Source organism: Podarcis raffonei, chromosome 3, assembly GCF_027172205.1.
Source record: "Podarcis raffonei isolate rPodRaf1 chromosome 3, rPodRaf1.pri, whole genome shotgun sequence".
NCBI classification, from domain to species: domain Eukaryota; kingdom Metazoa; phylum Chordata; class Lepidosauria; order Squamata; family Lacertidae; genus Podarcis; species Podarcis raffonei.
Window position 1 is genome coordinate 1,656,636 of NC_070604.1, and position 21,301 is coordinate 1,677,936.

General features: G+C 44.0%; 1 protein-coding gene across 5 annotated transcripts in view; it reads left to right on the forward strand.

Moving 5' to 3' along the window:
• The first annotated feature begins 487 nt into the window (after positions 1–487).
• Positions 488–21,301, forward strand: part of LOC128409843 (24-hydroxycholesterol 7-alpha-hydroxylase) — a 71,202-nt gene continuing 50,388 nt past the window's right edge. For 2 of the 5 annotated variants that reach the window (XM_053380293.1, XM_053380296.1), the window contains exons 1-2: positions 488–749; positions 20,602–20,737. In XM_053380293.1, the coding sequence (XP_053236268.1) occupies positions 570–749; positions 20,602–20,737 (316 nt within the window). In that variant the 5' untranslated portion in view covers positions 488–569. The remainder of the gene's footprint in view (positions 750–20,601; positions 20,738–21,301) is intronic. The other 3 variants (XM_053380294.1, XM_053380295.1, XM_053380292.1) reach the window with 2 other exon arrangements.

The following is a 21,301-nucleotide window of genomic DNA, read 5'->3' on the forward strand; positions in this document are numbered from 1 at the left end:
ATAGCCATGTTCAAATATATAAAAGGATGTCACATAGAGGAGGGAGAAAGGTTGTTTTCTGCTGCTCCAGAGAAGCGGACACGGAGCAATGGATCCAAACTACAAGAAAGAAGATTCCACCTAAACATTAGGAGGAACTTCCTGACAGTAAGAGCTGTTCGACAGTGGAATTTGCTGCCAAGGAGTGTGGTGGAGTCTCCTACTTTGGAGGTCTTTAAGCAGAGGCTTGACAACCATATGTCAGGAGTGCTCTGATGGTGTTTCCTGCTTGGCAGAGGGTTGGACTCAATGGCCCTTGTGGTCTCTTCCAACTCTATGATTCTATGATTCATGTTTCAGAGAACAGAGAGAAGAGAAGTCCATTTTGACGGTCAGTTAGAAAGTAAAACTAGCCTCTCCCAGAGGCAAGCTGAACTATGTAATAAACTTGTCTTTTATCATAGCATCCACAAGAAGGCAGCAGTACAAACAAAAATTTTTTTTAATACTATCCTGAGGTAACTCCTAGCAGCATTATATCTTACAGCAGCAGCCTGTGTCAGAAAAGCAACTGCTACAGAGGAAAGAAGATGGAAATCATTTTGGCTCTCCTGTTTACAGTGGTTCTAGGTTTGGTTGTCAAGCATATTTTCTTTCCATTCAAAAACATCAACGAGCCGCCTTGTATCCATGGCTGCATCCCTTGGTTCGGAGCTGCCTTCAAATTTGGGAAAGCTCCCCTTAAATTCATCAAACAAGCCGGACTCAAGGTAATAACTGTGGGTGCCAGGGATGGGGAGGGAGAATGCCTGAATGAAACCATTTAGTACAGTCACAGACCAGAGATCAGGGAGGGAGAGGATGAAAAGGCTTGAGCTTGAGCTGAACAAGCCAGGTTTCTAACTTACCGTATTTTTTGCTCTATAAGACTCACTTTTTCCCTCCTAAAAAGTAAGGGGAAATGTGTGTGCGTCTTATGGAGAGAATGCAGGATGCACAGCTATCCCAGAAGCCATAACAGCAAGAGGGATTGCTGCTTTCACTGCGCAGCGATCCCTCTTGCTGTTCTGGCTTCTGGGGTACAGAATATTTTTTCTCTTGTTTTCCTCCTCCAAAAACTAGGTGCTTCTTGTGATCTGGTGCGTCTTATAGAGCGAAAAATACAGTACTTTGCTTTTTACAATTTAATATGTTTGTGTTAGCTGACTTATCAAACGATTTATATAGTCTGAATTACTATGATAGAATAACATGCTGAGAGAAATGCTAAAACACGTATTTGCGCTCTCTCTCTCTCTCTCTCTCTCTCTCTAGCTTTAGAGCGCTGTTCAGAACAATGTAGCTGTTCTTGTCTAACAGGACAGTTCCCCTTGAACAAGCCAAGTGTTAGGTTACTAAAGTTCATGTGTGCTTTTCAAGCTGTCCTGAAAGCTGCTCAGTGTTGAAAGAATGCATTAAAATAGAATTCTACGAGAGTCTTATAAAATGAGTATTTTCAAGCACTATGTATACAAATGTGTTTTTTATAATAAATTTTGCAACTTCATTGTAATGCAGTCTGCTTTCCCCCCCTTTCACAACAGTATTGCTAAGAGATTTTAGATAATACTGTTTTCTGCATTTTCAATGCAGCCTTCAGTGCTGATGGCATAAGTAGGCAGAATAACACCGGACGTGTAAAAGTGGGAGGTCTCTCTCTTTCTCTCTGTACTCAGGTGATCCCCAAATTAGCAAAAAATGAAACCTAATAGGGAAAGTTAGAACTGTGCATATGTTCCCACATGCAGGAAAGAGGTAGAAACAGGGTATAAACCACATTCATAGAGTGGGAAAGATTGTGCATAAGGAGGAAGGAGGAGGAGTAGCAGAAACGCAGAGTGAAACTGGGTAGGAGAGGCAAGCAAGGACAGAGACGAGACAGGAATTGAGGTTTGTGACGAGAACCTGCTCATCATCAGTAATACAGTGGTGCCTTGCAAGACGAAATTAATTCGTTCCGCAAGTTTTTTCTTCTTGCGAGTTTTTCGTCTTGCGAAGCACAGTTTCCCATAGGAATGCATTGAAAATCAATCAATGCGTTCCTATGGAAACCGCCTTCAGACCAGGTCCGGGGACAATCTGTCCCCCGACCTCTTCTGAAGGCTGGGGGGGGGGGACAAGGGCTTTTCTTCCCACCGCCAGCCTTCAGAAGGCTGTTCTGAAGGCTGGCGGTGGGAAGAAAAGCCCTTCTCCCCACCTCCCACCCCGCAAGCTCCGGGGACAGGAGGGCTTTCCTCCCGACTGCCAGCATTTTAAAAGCCCCCAGGACAGCGGAGACTTCTCCGCTGTCCCGGGGGCTTTTAAAATGCTGGCGGGTGGCAGCGCAGCGTTACCTGCCGCCCGCCAGCATTTTCAGATCGCCCCGGGACAGCGGAGAAGTCTCCGCTGTCCCGGGAAGGCAGGCGGGGGGAGCAAAGACTTTTGCCCCCCACCAGCCTTCAGAAGAGGTCCAGGACCTCTTCTGAAGGCCGGCGGTGGGCCAAAGTCTTTGCCCCCCCCGCCTGCCTTCAAAAGCCGTCGGGATAGCGGAGAAACGCGCTGCGCTTCTCCGCTATCCCGGGAAGGCAGGCGGGGGGGAGCAAAGACTTTTCCCCCCGCCGGCCTTCAGAAGAGGTCCAGGACCTCTTCTGAAGGCCGGCAGAGATTTCCCTATGGGCTTTCTTCTTGCGAAGCAAGCCCATAGGGAAATTCGTTTTGCGAAGCACCTCCAAAACGGAAAACTCTTTCGTCTTGCGAGTTTTTCGTTTTGCAAGGCGTTCGTCTTGCGAGGCACCACTGTAATCAGTCTCACGGCAAGATGGATTGAAGGAGCCTAACAGCCTCAGGAGCTGCTGCAGCCCAACATTTATTAGGAACAGTAAGAACATACAACGTTGTATCAGCTGGCAGATAAAGACAATACCATACATGGGCATCATGCCACCATCAGGCTATGCTACGTGGACCAATCATTGAGATCGCATGAGCTGTTCACGCGCTGTTCATGCTCCAAGCAACGCTTCTTGCTTGAACCCTGCAATAAACTTTCGCCCATGCGCTTATGCATAAGCAACCATTTCCCTACAGGTTTGTGTGGACCACAAAGCACTTTTAAATCAGAGCCATGTAGGGGAAAGGCCGTGTGCTTGCAGCCCAGCGAGCAATGCATGGCTGTGGCTGCCAGTTTGTCTTACTCTATTTCATCACAACAACCACACTTGGCATTTTGTTTTTTGTATATCTCCCACCCCAACTATTATCCTGCTGATCTTCAGAAATGGGTAACAGGGTGGAGATACCTTATGGGTGCATTGCCTCCCCCTTGTTCAAAATCCATTCCCTAGAACAATGTTTCTCAACCTATGTGTCGTGGTATGTTGGGCTGCCTTGAATGATAGTCAGGGGTGCTGCAGGCAACACTGGCCTCTGTCCCTCTTTCCTCCCCTCCCTCCTCTGATGCCCTCTTGCTTTTCTGCCTTCCAAAGGTTTGTGTGGCTGTTAGTCGCTGCAGCCCTGGCTATAAGCTCCCCAGGTGAATGGTGCCTCTGGGGCTGGCCAGGGGGTGCTGATTCCCAGGAGCTGAGGCAGCCTTGGAGTAAGCAAGCAGGCAATTGGGTGAGGCAGCCCAGCCAGCCGGTCTACCAGCCCTTGCTGTTGGGAATAGATGGAAACGTGGAAGGCTGGGCATGCAGGCAGGTGCCATGATTGCTTTTCTTGTGCTTGCTGTGTGCAATGTCTGCCTGGGAGCTGAGTTTCTGGTGCCGAAGGGGAGCCAAGGGGCAGGACCCAATGGCTCCCCCTAAATGTAGTTGTATTAAACTACTTAACTTTTTTATTATAAAAATCACATACCGGTATTTTTATATGTAAAAGATTACATATAATCACATTACGTAACATCGTACCCTCTTATTTTATCTCCTTGGCTCAACTGAGCCTAATGACTTCCCTCCCTCCCGTCTGATGGTTTACAAAATTAAACTTTACATCTTTACATAACTGCTTTGCTTGCATCCCAGACAATATTGATCTTTGTGCCTTTGTTGAGATTATCCATAAAGTATTCAGTTAATTTCTTTCGTGCTTTTTCCATAATCTTTTCATCGTCCAACAGATAATCATTAATTCTCCATCTAAAGGATCTTTCCTCAAACCCTTTTTTTTATAAGATATTTATTAAAATTTTCAATTTTTTATGCAAACAAAAAACAAACAAAAAGATTAAAAAAGACATATAGTTCATAATACAAACTTTTCAATAACATATTTCTCTGACCTCCTCATACCTCCCCTTCTAGTATTCCATTTCAAATTATTTGTTCAGCAAATCCTTAACTTAAAGCATTACAGCTTATAATATCACCTTATTTTCGATCCAAACCTTTTTTTTTCATATTCCTTTATATCATTACAGCTAGAAACCACTCAATTTCAATCCAACATCATTCAACATTCCTTAATTTTACAGTATTTCTGTAAGTAGTCCTTAAATTTTTTTCAATCTTCTTCTGCCGACTCTTCTCCCTGGTCACGGATTCTGCTAGTCATTTCTGCCAATCCCATACAGTCAATCAGTTTCATCTGCCATTCTTCCAGAGTGGGTAAATCTTGCGTCTTCCAATACTTTGCGATGAGTATTCTTGCTGCTGTTGTAGCATACATAAAAAATGTTCTGTCCTTCTTTGGCACCACTTGGCCGGCCATGCCCAAGAGAAAGGCCTCTGGTTTCTTCAAGAAGGTATATTTAAATACCTTTTTCAATTCATTATATATCATTTCCCAGAAAGCCTTAATCCTAGGGCACGTCCACCAAAGGTGAAAGAATGTACCCTCAGTTTCCTGAGGGTCTTTCTGCCACTTCTTGAAACAGTCCATTTTGTCCAAAATTTGCAATGTTTGAAACAAAAACAACATTCTAGGCAATACATTCATCTTTATAGTTGCAATTTGACCCAACAAGGAAAGCTTCAAATTTAACCAAATTTCTAAATCTTTTTTCACTTCAACCCAGCATTTTTCATAATTATCTTTAAACAAATTCCCATTTTTGGCTGTCATATTAATCCCCAGGTATTTCACTTTCTTAACCACAGTCAGTCCTGTTTCATTCTGAAACTTCTCTCTTTCAATCGGTGTTAAGTTTTTCTCAAGAACCTTAGTTTTTAACTTGTTCAATTTGAACCCTGCAACCTGACCAAATTCTTGAATTAATTCTAAAACTCTTTTGGTACTTGATTCTGGCTCCTGTAGTGTCAAAACTAGATCATCTGCAAATGCTCTCAATTTAAACTGTTTAGCTCCGACCTGTATACCTTTAACCATCCGGTCCCTTTTAATCATATTCAGCAAAACCTCCAGGACCTATATAAAGAGCAAAGGGGAAATTGGGCATCCCTGTTGTGTCCCTTTTTCTATCTTAAATTGTTCTGTAACCACATTATTTACAATTAGTTTGGCCGTTTGTTCAGAATATATTGCACCTATACCATTCTCAAAGCCATGGCCTACCCCCATACCCTGTAGGTTCTTTTTCATAAAACTCCAGGAAATATTGTCAAAGGCTTTCTCTGCGTCCACGAATATCAAAACTGCTTTAGTATTTATGTTCACTTCTAGCTTTTCCAAAATGTCAATTATATTCCTCAAGTTATCAGAAAGATGTCTTCCCGGAAGAAAGCCCGCTTGGTCCTTATGAATCTCCTCAATCAGTACTTTTTTCAGTCTCTTAGCCAAAATGTCAGCAAAGATTTTGTAATCCACATTTAATAAGGATATGGGACAGTAGTTCCTAAGTTGAGTCTTTTCAGTCTCTGTTTTTGGTATTAGTGTAATATAGGCCTCTTTCCACGATTCTGGTGCCCTTTTCCCTTCCAAGATTTCATTGCAGACTTCCTTCAATGGTTGTAGTAGCCACTCTTTCAAGGATCTGTAATAGATGGAAGTCAACCCATCCGGTCCTGGAGACTTGCCTACTTGCATATTTTGAATGGCACCTTCTATCTCCTGGTCAGATATTTTACAGTTCAACATAAGTTTGCTTTCTTGTGAAATTTTTTGTAATCCGTTTATCTTCAAAAATCGGTCTATGTCCATTTCGTTCTGTGGCCCTTGTGCATATAATTGTTTAAAATACTTCTGGAAGCAGTTTCTAATCTCAATTGGGTTATGTATAACTTTTCCTTCTACTTCTAAATTTGTAATAGTATTTAATTTTTGTCTTTTTTTCAGTTGCCAAGCTAGTAGTTTCCCACATTTGTTCGCTGATTCAAATGTCTTCTGTCTCATTTGTTTAATTTTCCATTCTATTTCCTGATTCATCAATTCCATGTATTGTACCTGAAATAACTTTATTTCTTTCAAGATCTCCTGTGACTTTGGCTTTACTCTCAGTTTTTTCTCTCCTTCTTTTATTTTCTCCAGAATTTTATCCTTTTTCTCATTTCGGCTTCTCTTCTTTATTGCATTCTGTTGAATCAGGAACCCTCTCATCACGGCTTTACTGGTATCCCAGATTACTCTTTTTTCAACATTAGTAGTCATGTTTATTTCAAAATAGTCTCTCAAAGTTTTTTTGGCCTTTTTGTATACTTCTTCATCTCTAAATAGAGTGTCATTCATCCTCCATCTAAAGGAACCGGGTGTTATTTGCTTCATCTTCATCTTTACAGCATTATGGTCTGAGCAAATTTTAGGGCAGATTTCCACTTTTTTTATCTTTGGTGCCATTCCTCTAGTAATCCAGATTTGGTCAATTCTAGTCCAAGTCATTTTAGCTTCAGAGAAGAAAGTTCCCTCTCTCCCTAGGGGGTTCTTAGTTCTCCAAATGTCAATCAGGTCCATATTGTCAGTCAATTAAAAAAAAGTCTTTGGTAATCTACCATCTTTGGTGATTACCTGTCTTTGTGCCTTGTCCATATTTGTGGAAACAACTCCATTCATATCCCCCATCATATAGTCCAGAAGAACCTCATGCAACTTCTTAAAAAATTCAGATTTCCCCTCGTTCGGTGCATACACCCCTACAATCAGAAATTTCTCTCCTTGAAGTTGAATTTCAATAGCCAAATATCTTCCTTGTTCATCCTTAAAGATTTGTTTCAGTGAAAGTTTCTCCTTTGCATATATCACCACTCCTCTTTTTTTGACCTTATCAGATGAAATAAATTCTTGTCCCAATCTCTTATTAATAAGTATTTTCCTGTGTAGCCTCATTACATGTGTTTCCTGTAGACAGATCAAGTCCAATTGTTCTTTTCTTAATATGTGAAAAACATTTTTTCTCTTTCGAGGGGAATTAAGTCCATTACAATTCCAACTTAGAAGTTGCAGAGCCATAGTGAGTTACTTGCTCTTCCCTCCAACTGCACCAAGTTGTTGTTCTTCTTCTGTCGGTGGTGTATCTTTCCCTGGTTCAGGAAGTCCAAATGATAAGTTTGCTATGTCCCCAATTCCTTTTTCTGATGCAGTTGGCTCCTCTCCAGCTTCCGCTTCCTTCTGTAGGTCCTCCTCATGGTCGTTCAAAAATTTGTCTTTATCATTCACTGTCCTTATTCTTATTTTTCTTCCTTTGAATTTGAAAGATAGGCCTTGGGGAAATTCCCATCTAAAGAGAAATCTATTTCTTCTCAACAGGCCCACAAGATCTCTGTAGTGGGCCCTTACATCCAGTATAAGTTTGGGTATGTCCTTGAAGATCTCCACAAAAGAATCTTCAATTTCCAAGGTTCTTTGATATTGTAGATTCAAAATTTTGTCTCTTTCTTCTTTTGTTCTTAAAGTAATCAGACAGTCCCTTGCTCTGTTCTTTCTTTGTCTTCTACCAATCCTAAATGCACTCACTATCTTAAATTCTTCCTTCCCCAGGTCTTTTTGCCAAAAGTCTGTAAATTCCTTTGTAAGGTAGTCCTCCAAGTTGTCTTTCTCCCTTTCCGGTACTGCCCTGAGTCTTAAATTCCTCTCTTTCCCTTGCAATTCAATCATAGACAATGTCAGATCATGGTCCTCAAGTTTCTTATATACCGGTGGTATCTTTTCCTGGGCAGCAGTTGCAATCTCCTTAGCTTCCTCAGCTAACTTCCGAGACGAGGCCGATTCCTCCAGTAATTTTTCAATGGTCTGTGTGTTGGAATTGACTTTCTTTCCCAGTTCATTTATACTTGTAGTGTTCAAATCAATTTTTACTGAGGCCTCAGCTACTTGTTTGTTTGTCTCCGCCACCTGTTTATTTGTCTCTGCAACCTGTTTAGCTAGATTTTCCAGAGATGCATTAATTTTACTGAGTGCCTGGGCCAGTAGGTCTTGTGATGACATAGCCTTTGGCTTTAGTTGCGAAGCCGCAGCTCCTACTGTACTTACTGCTCCGGATGTTGAGGCCCTTCTCTGCTGAGCGATATCTGTTTTGTATTGTCTACCAGACCTGAGAGTCTTTTCCTGCGTCTGCTCTATCTTCCCCTTCTCATCTGCCATAGCACTTCCATACACAGTCCAAGGTCAGTCTCACGCCTAGTCACTTTGTTATGAGAAGGAATTTTCCAGGCTCAGTTGTTTAGTGGCTTGGTACTTGCTACAACATAATCTCCTCTAGGGGGACACACTTCCAACTTCAATTGCAACAAATATAGTCCTTATAGATCCCCTTTGTTCCTTAAAAGAACACAGTTTCAGTCAAAAGTTACTTTTTAGTCCAAATCTGTTCAGAAAGCAATTGTATCCTTTCACAGAGTATCAATATTCTTTACCCTTAACACTTTGACAGCTGTCAAACGCAGTCCGTTCCCAGGTTTTAGAGGCAGCAGATAAAGCTTTACTTCTCTCTATCCTTGCAGGTAGTTAATGCTCAAAATTCTCCCCTCCACCCCTGCAAACAGGAGGGGGATACTTCTTTTTTGGTGGTGGATTTGAGATCTTTAAAAGACGTCTTTCAGAGTTACAGCTTTACAATCTCTTTGCTTTGCTCTATCTACAAGCCGGGAGAAGCAGACTTCCTGTTTATACTTCTCCCGTTTCGGTACCTAATTAAATCGCTTTTTCTTTAATTTTAATTTCTTGCTCCTACTCACGGGTAGTTGCTTTTAATCCCAATTGTCCAGAAAGGAATCGGCGCTCTCCGAACATGGCTTGCGGCTTCACCCCGCGAAGAGGGTAGACAACTCTCAGCTCGCGCCGCTCACCCCCACTCCGTTCAGAAGCCTTTAAAAAGGCTCCTTTGCAGTCGGGGGGGCGCAAATGGAGCCCGCTGAGTCTCCGAGCTCACAGGCTTCACCGCCTGTGATTTCTTCGGGTCTCCGCTTCGCTGCAGCGGCCAGACCCAAGCTTCGTGGAGCCGGTTCCCTCCGGAGCTCAGAGGGAACCCGCCATTAGTCGCTGGCGCCGACCGGAAGTCTCCCCTTTTAATTCCAATTCTATTGGGTTGTGATCTGAAATTACTTTGGGTTTCTTTATTCAGCAGAATTCATTGAAGAACAAGCATAGGGAAAAAGGGAAAAAAGAAATCTTAAAGCAGATTATGGACAAGGAGCAAAAACTAATTAAAAAGCCAAACAGTTTGAAGATTAAACAAGAAATCAAGACTTTACAAACGCAATTCTCAATGATCATAAATAAAGAAATAGAATGGAATATTAAAAGATTGCGACAGAGAAACTTTGAATATGCAAACAAATCAGGTAAACTGCTCGCATGGCAAATTAAAAAGAGAAAAGAACAGAATACAATCAACAAAATTATCGTGAATGGAGAAGAGAAAGTCTCCCCAAAAGAAATCAGGAAAGGATTCTTGGACTTTTATAGGCAACTATATAAAAACAAAGAAAGAAACAATATGAAGAAAATAGAAAGATTTTTAATAAATAAAAAGGTGCAGAAGATCCCGACAGAACAAAAAGACAAGCTGAACACCCCAATAGAAATTGAAGAGATCAAAGAGGTTATAAAAGAATTGAAGAGGGGAAAGGCCCCGGGACCAGATGGATTCACATCAGGGTATTATAAAGAAATGAGCGATGTCCTGACGATTCCATTGAAAGAAGTAATGAATAATATTTTAAAAGCAAGAGAGATTCCAGAAACATGGAAAGAAGCATTTATAACATTGATTCCCAAACAAGATTTGGACTTAACACAAGTTAAAAATTATAGGCCTATCTCTTTATTGAACACAGATTATAAAATATTTGCGGGGATTTTAGCAAAGAGAATTAAAAAGATATTAATGAGAAGTATCCACAAAGACCAAGCAGGGTTCCTGCCAGGCAGACAATTGAAAGATAATGTAAGGAATATAATTGATATTTTGGAATATCTGAATGCCAGGAATGAGAAACAAGCGATATTAATGTTTGTGGATGCTGAAAAGGCCTTTGATAATATAATATGGGAATTTATGTTGAAAAATTTAGAATATATGGAGGTAGGAGAAGAGTTTTTCAATGGTATCAAGGCAATATACACAGAGCAGAGAGCTAAATTGATAGTTAATAATGTGGTTTCGGAAGACATAAAAATATCTAAAGGAATAAGACAAGGATGTCCGCTTTCACCATTGCTATTCATAACGGTTCTGGAGGTCTTTTTAAATGCAATAAGACAAAATAGACGAATAAAAGGGGTGACAGTAGGTCAGAATGAATATAAAGTGAAAGCCTTTGTCGACGATCTGGTTATAACGATGGAAGAACCATTAGAAAGTGTTAAGGAGGTATTGGAGGAGATTGAACAATTTGGGATGGTGGCCGGGTTCAGATTGAATAAGAAAAAAACTAAAATAATGGCTAAAAATATGGAGCAAAATAAGATAGAAATAATGCAACAACGGACAGAGATAGAAGTAGTGAAGAAAGTAAAATACTTGGGAATATGGTTAACACCTAAAAATATTGACCTGTACCAGAACAACTATGTTCAAATGTGGAAAGGAATAAAGAAGGACCTGGAGGTGTGGAGTAGAATGAAACTGTCCTTTTGGGGCAGAATTTCCACAATTAAGATGAAAGTGCTACCAAAGATGCTATTTTTATTTCAGACAATTCCTATTATTAAGGGGAGTGGAATTTTTAAAGATTGGCAAAAAGTGATATCAAGGTATATCTGGCAGGGCAAGAAGCCAAGAATAAAGTATAAACTACTTACAGACGCGAAAGAAAGAGGAGGCTTCGCCCTGCCAGATTTGAAATTATATTATGAAGCTGCATGTATTTGTTGGTTAAAGGAATGGATTAAGCTAGAAAATAAGGAATTACTAGATCTTGAAGGTTTTAATAATAGGTTTGGGTGGCACGCTTACTTATGGTGTGATAAGAAGAAGGTTCATAAAGGATTTGGGAACCACATCTTCAGGAACTCGTTAATAGAAGTATGGGACAGGTACAAAAATCTTTTAGAACCAAGGGTCCCACACTGGTTATCTCCGTTGGAGGTTATGTGTATAAAGAAAATTAATATGAGAGGTAAATAGGCTACATACGGAGAATTGGTAATTAAAGAAGGAGGAAAATGGAAATTAAAACCATATGAACAAGTTAAAGATTTTGTATATGATTGGTTGCACTATTTCCAGGTAAATGAAATGTTTAAAAAAGATGTAAAGGAAAATGGGTATGCAGAAAAAGACTCCAGGTTCCAAATAGACATAATAAACAGTGACTATAAGACTTTGTCAAAAATGTATAAGATACTGTTGGAATGGTGTACGAAAGATGAAGAAGTTAAATCGGTAATGATACACTGGGCTAGAGATTTTGGATATAATATTCAATTTGAAGATTGGGAAAAACTATGGAAGGAAAATCTAAAATTTACTGCATGCATGGGACTGAAGGAAAATGTGATGAAAATGTTTTACAGATGGTACATTACACCGGTAAAACTGGCTAAAATGTATAAAATAGACAATAAGTGTTGGAAATGTAAAGAAAAGGAGGGAACATTTTATCATATGTGGTGGGAATGTAAGAAAGTTAAGAACTTCTGGGAAGGGATATATAATGAATTAAAAAAATGTTAAAATATACTTTTGCTAAGAAACCAGAAGTTTTTCTTTTAGGAATCACAGGGAAAGAAATAAGAAGAAAAGACTGTAAGTTATTCCAGTATGCAGTTGCGGCAGCAAGAATTCTACTAGCCCAGAAGTGGAAACAGGAAGAAACACCGACAATCCAAGATTGGAGAATGAAACTAACAGACTATGCGGAACTGGATAAATTGACTGGGAAAATAAGATATACCAAAAACCAAAAGTTCATCGAAAATTGGGGAAAGTTTGTAGATTATCTGAAAAATATATGTGATTTACAAACAACGCTAGTGGGGTTTCAAGAAGCACTGTAAAAGGTTAAGATGTATTGTTTGGGAAAATATATATTGAAAGGGGAGAAAGTCAAAAGGCAATGCAACAAAGGAAATGCGTTTTTCTTTAGGGGTAAATATGGATGATTACCAGAAAAATCGAAGGAAGTCTCAAAAGTATAATTTGTTAAAATTTGGTTAAAAATGTGTAATTTTGGTTGAAAATGAATAAAAAGTATATACAAAAAAAGTAAACTTTACATCTTTACATTTCGCTTCGTTTCCTATCCTTGTTGTATCAGTTCCTAAAATATTATATTACTCAACCTGCATAGGTAGCAATTTCATCTTACAGAACTTCAGATAACCATGCTAGTGATGTTGATTGCTTACAGTTGTCTTTCAAATATAATATAAATTTGTTCCAGTCCTTTTGGAATGCTTGGTCTCGCTGGTTCCGGATTCTTCCTGCCAGTTCGCCAGTTCTGCAAAGTCCATCCGCTTCATCTGCCGCTCTTCTTTTGTTGGTAACTCCTGTTGTTTCCATCTTTGGACTAACAAACTTTTTGCTGCAGTTGTTGCATAGTCTATTCTTCCTGCAGTTTGTTTTATATATATATATATATATATATATATATATATATATATAGTCAGGGAACTGCCATCAGTGCTGGAGGGAGAGAGCAAAATCCAGAGGGATTCCAGAGAGCGTCCCGGGATTGGGAGAGGCAGCCCATCTTCTGGGGAAGAGAATCAGCGTAGCACCAGTGGAGAAGGGGGGCTGATGGGGGAAGCGGCAGGGCGGTCCCATGACTCCTTGCCGGGAACCAGGGGGGAGAGTAGGGGTTTTCCGCTGCCTACGCCCTCCTTGCGCAGAAGGCTTTCGCGCAGAGAGAGTAGGAGGAGACTAGGCGTCAAAGAGCTTCTTTGCTGGAAGAAGTTTAAGAAACGCCCACTGACGGATTCTGCCAGCGATTGAGACAGCCACGGGTGAGTGGCTGTCCGGACAGAAAAGGTTCACTCAGGCAACCCAGCCAGGTGTTTGCACCGGCTTACGCACGAGCAACCCCTAGAACCATTACAGCAATCCATCAGTCCCTGATGTTGCTTCTGCGCAGCCCCGGAGAGGCAGCACGATGAGCCAAACAGGGCCAGCCAGAGAGACAGAGCAAGAAGCCATGGTGCGAGGTCTGGTCGAGAGGAACCGAGACCTGGAGGCGCATGTTGCTACCCTGTCTGCGCGGCTGGAGGAGAGATGGGCTCAGGATGCACAGGTCAGAGCCACCCCGATAGGGGGAAGGTCCCGGGGCTGGTACACAAGTTTGGTGGAAAGCCCCAAGACTACAATGCCTTCCGAACGGAAATTCAATACGCTTTGGAATTGCAGAAAAATGACTTTGCGGATGACGGGGAGAGGGTGGCTTACATTGTTGGACATCTGCAGGATGGGGCGCGCAAATGGATCAGGCCCCTAATGGCGACGCAGAATGATGCATTGAAAGATCTTAAGAAATTCTACCAGGCAATGGATGCGATGTACTCCAGCGAGGTGGAGCAAAGCGTGACACGGAGGGAGCTGATGGGGTGCAAGCAGGGGGGCCTGTCCGTCAGAGACTACTGGTCGCGTTTGCAATGTTAGTCCACAAGCTCGGGTGGGATCTGGACTCTGAACCAGTACAAATGTTGTTTGAAGCGGGGTTGGACACCGAAGTGAAAGACGAGTTGTCCCGAGCGCCCTGTCCGCGGTCGATGGATGAACTCACAAAGACTGTGCTTGCGATCGGTGTACGCCAGGAAGCGCGGGCTCAGGAGTAGCGGGAGATAAGGGCGGAATGTTTCCATGGCAACCGCATTCCGGAGATGCCGAGGGAGCCTTCCCAGGTGGCGGAGCCAATGGAAATTGATGGAGCGTGTGCGCGCGAAGTTTCAAACGCTGGTGAAGGCTGGAAAAGGGAGGGGAAGGAGTGGAAAACTACCAAGAAGTGTTTCCTCTGTCAGCGACCGGGACATTTTGCAAAGGTCTGCCCTCAACGAAAAGCCTGGCAAGGCATGATGGGGGCTGCAGGCCACGACGAGAAGGGGGAGGAAGGGCTGGTGCAGGGAAACGACAAAGCCTGGCTGCCAACCAGCAGGGGCAGCAGCCAGGCCAGCAACCAATAGAAGTGCCCCAGCCTGACCCTCCCAAGGCAGCTATAGCCATAGAGGTGGTGCTAGAACTCCCAAATGGGCACCCCGTCAAAGTGGAGGGGCTGCTAGATTCTGGCAGCTCGTGTAATTTCTTCAGCAGAGACTTCGCTCTGGAGCACCAGCTCCACCTGTTGCCACTAGATTTTCCCTTGCAGGTGACCACCATCGATGGCAGGGAACTCCTGGGAGGGGAAGTGACACACCAGACACCGCCAATGCGAATGAGTGTCTCCAGGCACATGGAAACCATTGCCTTTCACGTGGCCACGCTGGCAGGACCCCCAATAATACTGGGAATGAGCTGACTGGCAATACATGACCCAGTGGTGTCATGGCATCAGCGGTCGCTCACCTTTGGGTCAGCTTACTGCTTAGAACACTGTCTGGGAGGGAAGGAACCAAGAATGACTGTGGCCAGGGTGGCTGGGGTGGCCCTGGAGCAAAAAAGGGAGGTGCCACCACAATATGCTGATTTGAAGGAGGTCTTCAGCGAGAGGGAGGCAGACAGACTGCCCCCCCCACAGGCCATTTGACTGCCAAATCAACCTGCTTCCAGGGGCTCAGTTACCGGTGGGTAAACTGTATGCCATGTCCGACCGGGAGATGCAGGAGTTGCGGCAGTTTATTGACAAGAACCTGAAGAGAGGTTTCATAAGGGAATCAAAGGTGGTGGGGGGCAGTCCGGTGTTCTTTGTGGACAAAAAAGAGACTAATTAGCCCAGATTAGTTGTGGATTACCGGGCCGTAAACCTGGTGTCGGAACCTGTGACTTTCCCAATGCCCAGGATTGACGATATTTTGACACGTGTGAGGCAGGGGAAGATTTTTACCAAGCTGGACCTCAGGGGAGCATACAATCTGATTAGGATAAGGGAGGGGGACGAATGGAAAACGACCATGTTCACCCCCCTGGGGGCTTTTGAGTACTTAGTCATGCCATATGGATTACAATCAGGGTCTGCCTGCTTTCAAGCCTTCATGCACCATGTGTTGGGGCCCCTGCTGTACAAGAATTGCGTAGCCTTTTTGGATGACGTCTTAATCTATTCGGACAATGAAACGCAACACGTCAGAGACATCAGGGAGTGCTACAGAGATTGAAGAAGCATCAGTTGTGGGTCAAGCTGGAAAAATGCCAATTCCACACCAGGGAGGTCGAGTTCCTGGGGTACAGGTTGTCAGACAAAGGACTAGCCATGGATCCGGGCAAGGTGAAGGCAGTGCTGGAATGGAAAGCCCCCCAAAACAGAAAGGATGTGCAGAGGTTCCTAGGCTTCGGCAACTTCTACAGGAAGTTCATAATGAACTTCGCTCACTTGACAGCACCCATAACGGATTGTCTTAGTAGCAAAAAGAAGTTCGCGTGGACAGAGGATGCGTAGCAATCCTTTGAAAAACTGAAGGAGGCATTCGCCTTGGAAGAGCAGCTCCTGCACGTGGATCCGGAGAAGCCCATGAGACTGGAGAAGGACGCGTCCAACCGTGCGATTGGAGCGGTACTTTTGCAGCCCGGGGCCAAGCAGAACTGGAGGCCGTGTGCCTTTTTCTCTAGGAAGCTGAGCAAGTCGGAGCAAAACTACACGGTGTATGACCAAGAACTGCTTGCGATCTATGTGGCATTTCGACAATGGAGACATCTATTGATAGGGGCGCAGCACAAGATCCAGGTCCGAACTGACCACAAGAACTTGGAATACTGGCGGACCACGTGAGTGCTCAACCAGAGACAGATCAGATGGTCCCAGGAGTTCGCCAAGTTTTTCTTCGAGATAAGATACATGCCGGGAGAGGAAAACGTAAGGGCAGATGCTCTCTCCCAGAAACCGGAGTACATGGAAGGAGAGAGGCCACCAGACACCAGGCACATGTTCCCCGAGGACCGGTGGGTGTGTGGGGGAGCGTTGGTTGGGAAACGAGAACTGGCAGGGCTCACCAGAGATGATGAGTTTTCTCAGACAAAAATCAGGGAACTCAGGGACAGAAAGGAAGACGGAGGGTTTGAGGAAAAGGAAGGGCTACTGTACTATAAGGGGGTGCTGTATGTACCAGGGGAGACTTTGAGGGGGAAGGTACTTAGACAACTCCATGACAACCCAACAGCTGGGCACTTTGGACAGCACAAGACCATGCTACTTGTCACCAGGCAGTTCTGGTGGCCAAAGGTGAGGGAAGACGTACGAGAATATGTACGAGGGTGCGACCGATGCCAGAGGGCAAAGGGGGAAAGGGCTGCCCCCGCGGGGCTACTGGAACCCTTACCTACACTGGAAAGGCCCTGGGAGGTGGTGTCCATTGATTTTATGACAGATCTGCCCAAGTCAAGGGGAAAGACAGCGGTCATGGTAGTGGTCGATCTACTGACTAAAATGTTCCATTTCATAGCTTGCTCGCATGCAGCAACGGCAGAGGAGACAGCCAGGCTGTTTGTGGATCACATTTTTAGACTGCATGGGGTTCCACTGAGGGTAATCTCGGATCGCGGGAAACAATTTACTTCCCGGTTCTGGCGGAGACTCATGAGCTTGCTACAGGTCGAGGTGAGCTTCTCGACGGCGAGGCACCCAGAAACCAACGGACAAGCCGAAAGAGCAAACGGTATACTCCAGCAGTACCTACGCTGCTATGCCAGCGAGAGACAGAACGATTGGGTAGAGAAATTAGCTTTGGCTGAATTTGCGTACAATAACGCTGAACACGTGTCGACGGGAATGAGCCCTTTCATGGCCAATTACGGGTGTCACCCCAGGGCCTTCCCGGGGCAGGGGGAGGAAGGATGGAGTGTACCTGCGGCTGAGCAATTTGTGGAGGAAATGGAGGCCTTACACCAGCAACTCAGGCTGAACTTGGAGCGGGCCAAGGAAGTTTACAAGAGGCAGGCGGACAGGCACCGCTGGGAGGGGGAGGCCATACGGGTGGGAGACCGGGTGTGGTTGTCATCCCAAGGGTTGCCCCTAAAGGGAGGGTGCAAGAAGTTGCAGCCTAGGCGGCTGGGGCCTTTTGAGGCAATACAGCAGGTTAACCCAGTGGTATTTAGCCTCAAGTTGCCTGACAGCATGAAGATACATCCGGTGTTCCATAGGTCCCTACTTTCACCTTACAGGGAGGTGCGGGAATTCCCGGAATGGGAGGGAGGGGTTACCACCCACCCGCGGGTAGAGGAGAGGGAACACTGTAACAAAGCCACGGAAATACTCGATTCAAGGTGGCGAGGTCGCCAGGTAGAATCATAGAATCATAGAATCATAGAGTTGGAAGAGACCACAAGGGCCATCGAGTCCAACCCCCTGCCAAGCAGGAAACACCATCAGAGCATTCCTGACATATGGTTGTCAAGCCTCTGCTTAAAGACCTCCAAAGCAGGAGACTCCACCACACTCCTTGGCAGCAAATTCCACTGTCGAACAGCTCTTACTGTCAGGAAGTTCTTCCTAATGTTTAGGTGGAATCTTCTTTCTTGTAGTTTGGATCCATTGCTCCGTGTCCGCTTCTCTGGAGCAGCAGAAAACAACCTTTCTCCCTCCTCTATGTGACATCCTTTTATATATTTGAACATGGCTATCATATCACCCCTTAACCTCCTCTTCTCCAGGCTAAACATGCCCAGCTCCCTTAGCCGCTCCTCATAAGGCATCGTTTCCAGGCCTTTGACCATTTTGGTTGCCCTCCTCTGGACACGTTCCAGTTTGTCAGTGTCCTTCTTGAACTGTGGTGCCCAGAACTGGACACAGTACTCCAGGTGAGGTCTGACCAGAGCAGAATACAGTGGCACTATTACTTCCCTTGATCTAGATGCTATACTCCTATTGATGCAGCCCAGAATTGCATTGGCTTTTTTAGCTGCCGTGTCACACTGTTGGCTCATGTCAAGTTTGTGGTCAACCAAGACTCCTAGATCCTTTTCACATGTAGTGCTCTCAAGCCAGGTGTCACCCATCTTGTATTTGTGCCTCTCATTTTTTTTTGCCCAAGTGGAATACTTTACATTTCTCCCTGTTAAAATTCATCTTCTTTGTTTTGGCCCAGTTCTCTAATCTGTCAAGGTCGTTTTGAAGTGTGATCCTGTCCTCTGGGGTGTTAGCCACCCCTCCCAGTTTGGTGTCATCTGCAAATTTAATCAGGATGCCCTTGAGTTCATCATCCAAGTCGTTGATAAAGATGTTGAATAAGACCGGGCCCAAGACAGAACCCTGTGGCACCCCACTAGTCACTCTTCTCCAGGATGAAGAGGAACCATTGATGAGCACCCTTTGGGTTCGGTCAGTCAGCCAGTTACAAATCCACTGAGTGGTAGCATAGTCAAGACCGCATTTTACCAGCTTCTTTACAAGAATATCATGGGGCACCTTGTCAAATGCCTTGCTGAAATCAAGGTAGGCTACATCCACTGCGTTCCCTTCATCTACCAGGCTTGTAATTCTGTCAAAAAACGAGATCAGGTTAGTCTGACATGACTTATTTTTCAGAAATCCATGCTGACTATTGGTGATCACAGCATTCCTTTCTAGGTGCTCACAGACTGTTTGCTTAATGATCTGCTCCAGAATCTTCCCTGGTATTGATGTCAGACTGACTGGGCGGTAATTATTTGGGTCCTCTCTTTTCCCCTTTTTGAAAATAGGGACAACATTTGCCCTCCTCCAGTCTGCCGGGACTTCGCCTGTTCTCCAGGAATTCTCAAAGATGACTGCCAGTGGTTCTGAGATCACATCTGCCAGTTCTTTTAATACTCTTGGATGCAGTTCATCTGGCCCTGGAGACTTGAATACATCTAGACTAGCCAAGTATTCTTGTACTATCTCCTTAGTTATTCTGGGCTGTGTTTCCTCTGCTGAATCATTTGCTCCAAATTCTTCAGGTCGGGCATTGTTTTCTTTATCGGAGAAGACTGAGGCAAAGAAGGCATTGAGGAGTTCAGCCCTTTCTGTGTCCCCTGTTTGCATTTCATCATCTTCTCCTCTGAGTGACCCCACTGTTTCTTTGTTCTTCCTTTTGCTACGAACATACCCATAAAAGCCTTTTTTGTTGCTTTTAACCTCTCTAGCAAGCCTGAGATCATTCTGTGCTTTAGCTTTTCTGACTTTAGGTAGACTACTTGGTAGCCTGGGAGGGGGAACCTAGGTCTGAAAACACTTAGGTCCCTGCTGAATCAATCACTGATGGGTATCTGGTGGCAGAATTCCACGGTTTGTTCCTGGATAAGCCCAAACCATTAGCTGGATTCTGGGAGGAAGAATTTGGACCCACAGACGACAAAGGGGACTTTGTGGGTTTTCCTGCCTCCGAAAAGGAGGGAGGGGAGGTGTCCGAGGGAGAAGGATCAGACTGGGAGGTTCAACCAGCGGGGAGAAGTCCGAGCGGATGGGAGGCTGGTTTTGAATCCTCAGAAGATGATGACAGTTCCTTCAGGGGATTCCCCGCATCGTCGACCGAGGAGAGGGAGGACGTTGTATCGGAAGATCGTGCCAGGGGTGGGGGTGGGGTCCTGAGGAGGAGGTGGATGTCAGGGAACTGCCATCAGTGCCGGAGGGAGAGAGCAAAATCCAGAGGGATTCCAGAGAGCGTCCCGGGATTGGGAGAGGCAGCCCATCTTCTGGGGAAGAGAATCAGCGTAGCACCAGTGGAGAAGGGGGGCTGATGCGGGAAGCGGCGAGGCGGTCCCATGACTCCTTGCCGGGAACCAGCGGGGAGAGTAGAGGTCCTCCGCTGCCTACGCCCTCCTTGCTCAGAAGGCTTTCGCGCAGAGACAGTAGGAGGAGACTTGGAGTCAAAGAGCTTCTTTGTTTAAGAAACGCCCACTGACGGATTCTGCCAGCGATTGAGACAGCCACGGGTGAGTGGCTGTCCGGACAGAAAAGGTTCACTCAGGCAACCCAGCCAGGTGTTTGCACCGGCTTACGCACGAGCAACCCCTAGAACCATTACAATACATATATATATATTTATATATATATATATGTATGTATATGTGTATATATATGTATATATATATATATATATGTGTGTGTGTGTGTGTATGTATGTATGTGTATGTATATGTGTGTATATAGATATAGATATAGATATAGATATAGATATAGATATAGATATAGATATAAAATAAAAACTACTTAACTTTTTTAACACTATATTTTTCAGTATGGACCAGTATTCACAGTGTATATGCTGGGAAAACGATACACATTTGTAACTGATGAAGAAGGTTTTCAAGCATTTTGTATATCTAAAGATGTGGATTTTGCGCAGGCAGTGCAACAGTCTGTCCAGCATACAGGTAGGTAAATGATATTTAATTTCAGTGGGGAAATGATTTCTTTCTATTTTAGTTGATAAAGGGTTGAAACATGTGAAGTGGGATATCTTTTGACTTTAATGTAGCTTTAGGGACTCCAGTTTTGACTGGAGCAATGTTCTGAGGGAGCAAGTATTTCTCTCTCTCACACACACACTCATTTTTTAAAAAAATTTATTTAATCATTTTTTCAATATAAACAGCAACCACAAAAAACACATACAACAAAAACCACAATAACACTAATAACACAATTTAACAATTCAGATTTGGATACACTGATATACCTATGACTACACCTTTTTAACAATATTTCCCCACCTCTCCTCCCCCTACTTCCCACCACTGTCCGCCTTACCGCTTAAGTATTCCTTCCAGATTTCTTCATATTTATCCATTCTTAATTTGTGTCAATATGCAATTTGTTTGCATGTCGCTAGTCTGTCCATTTTGTCAATCCATGTGCTCAATGGAATCTTTTTGCAGCTCTTCCAATTCATCAAGACAAGTTTTTTTGCTTCTAATATGGCACGATACATCCAATTT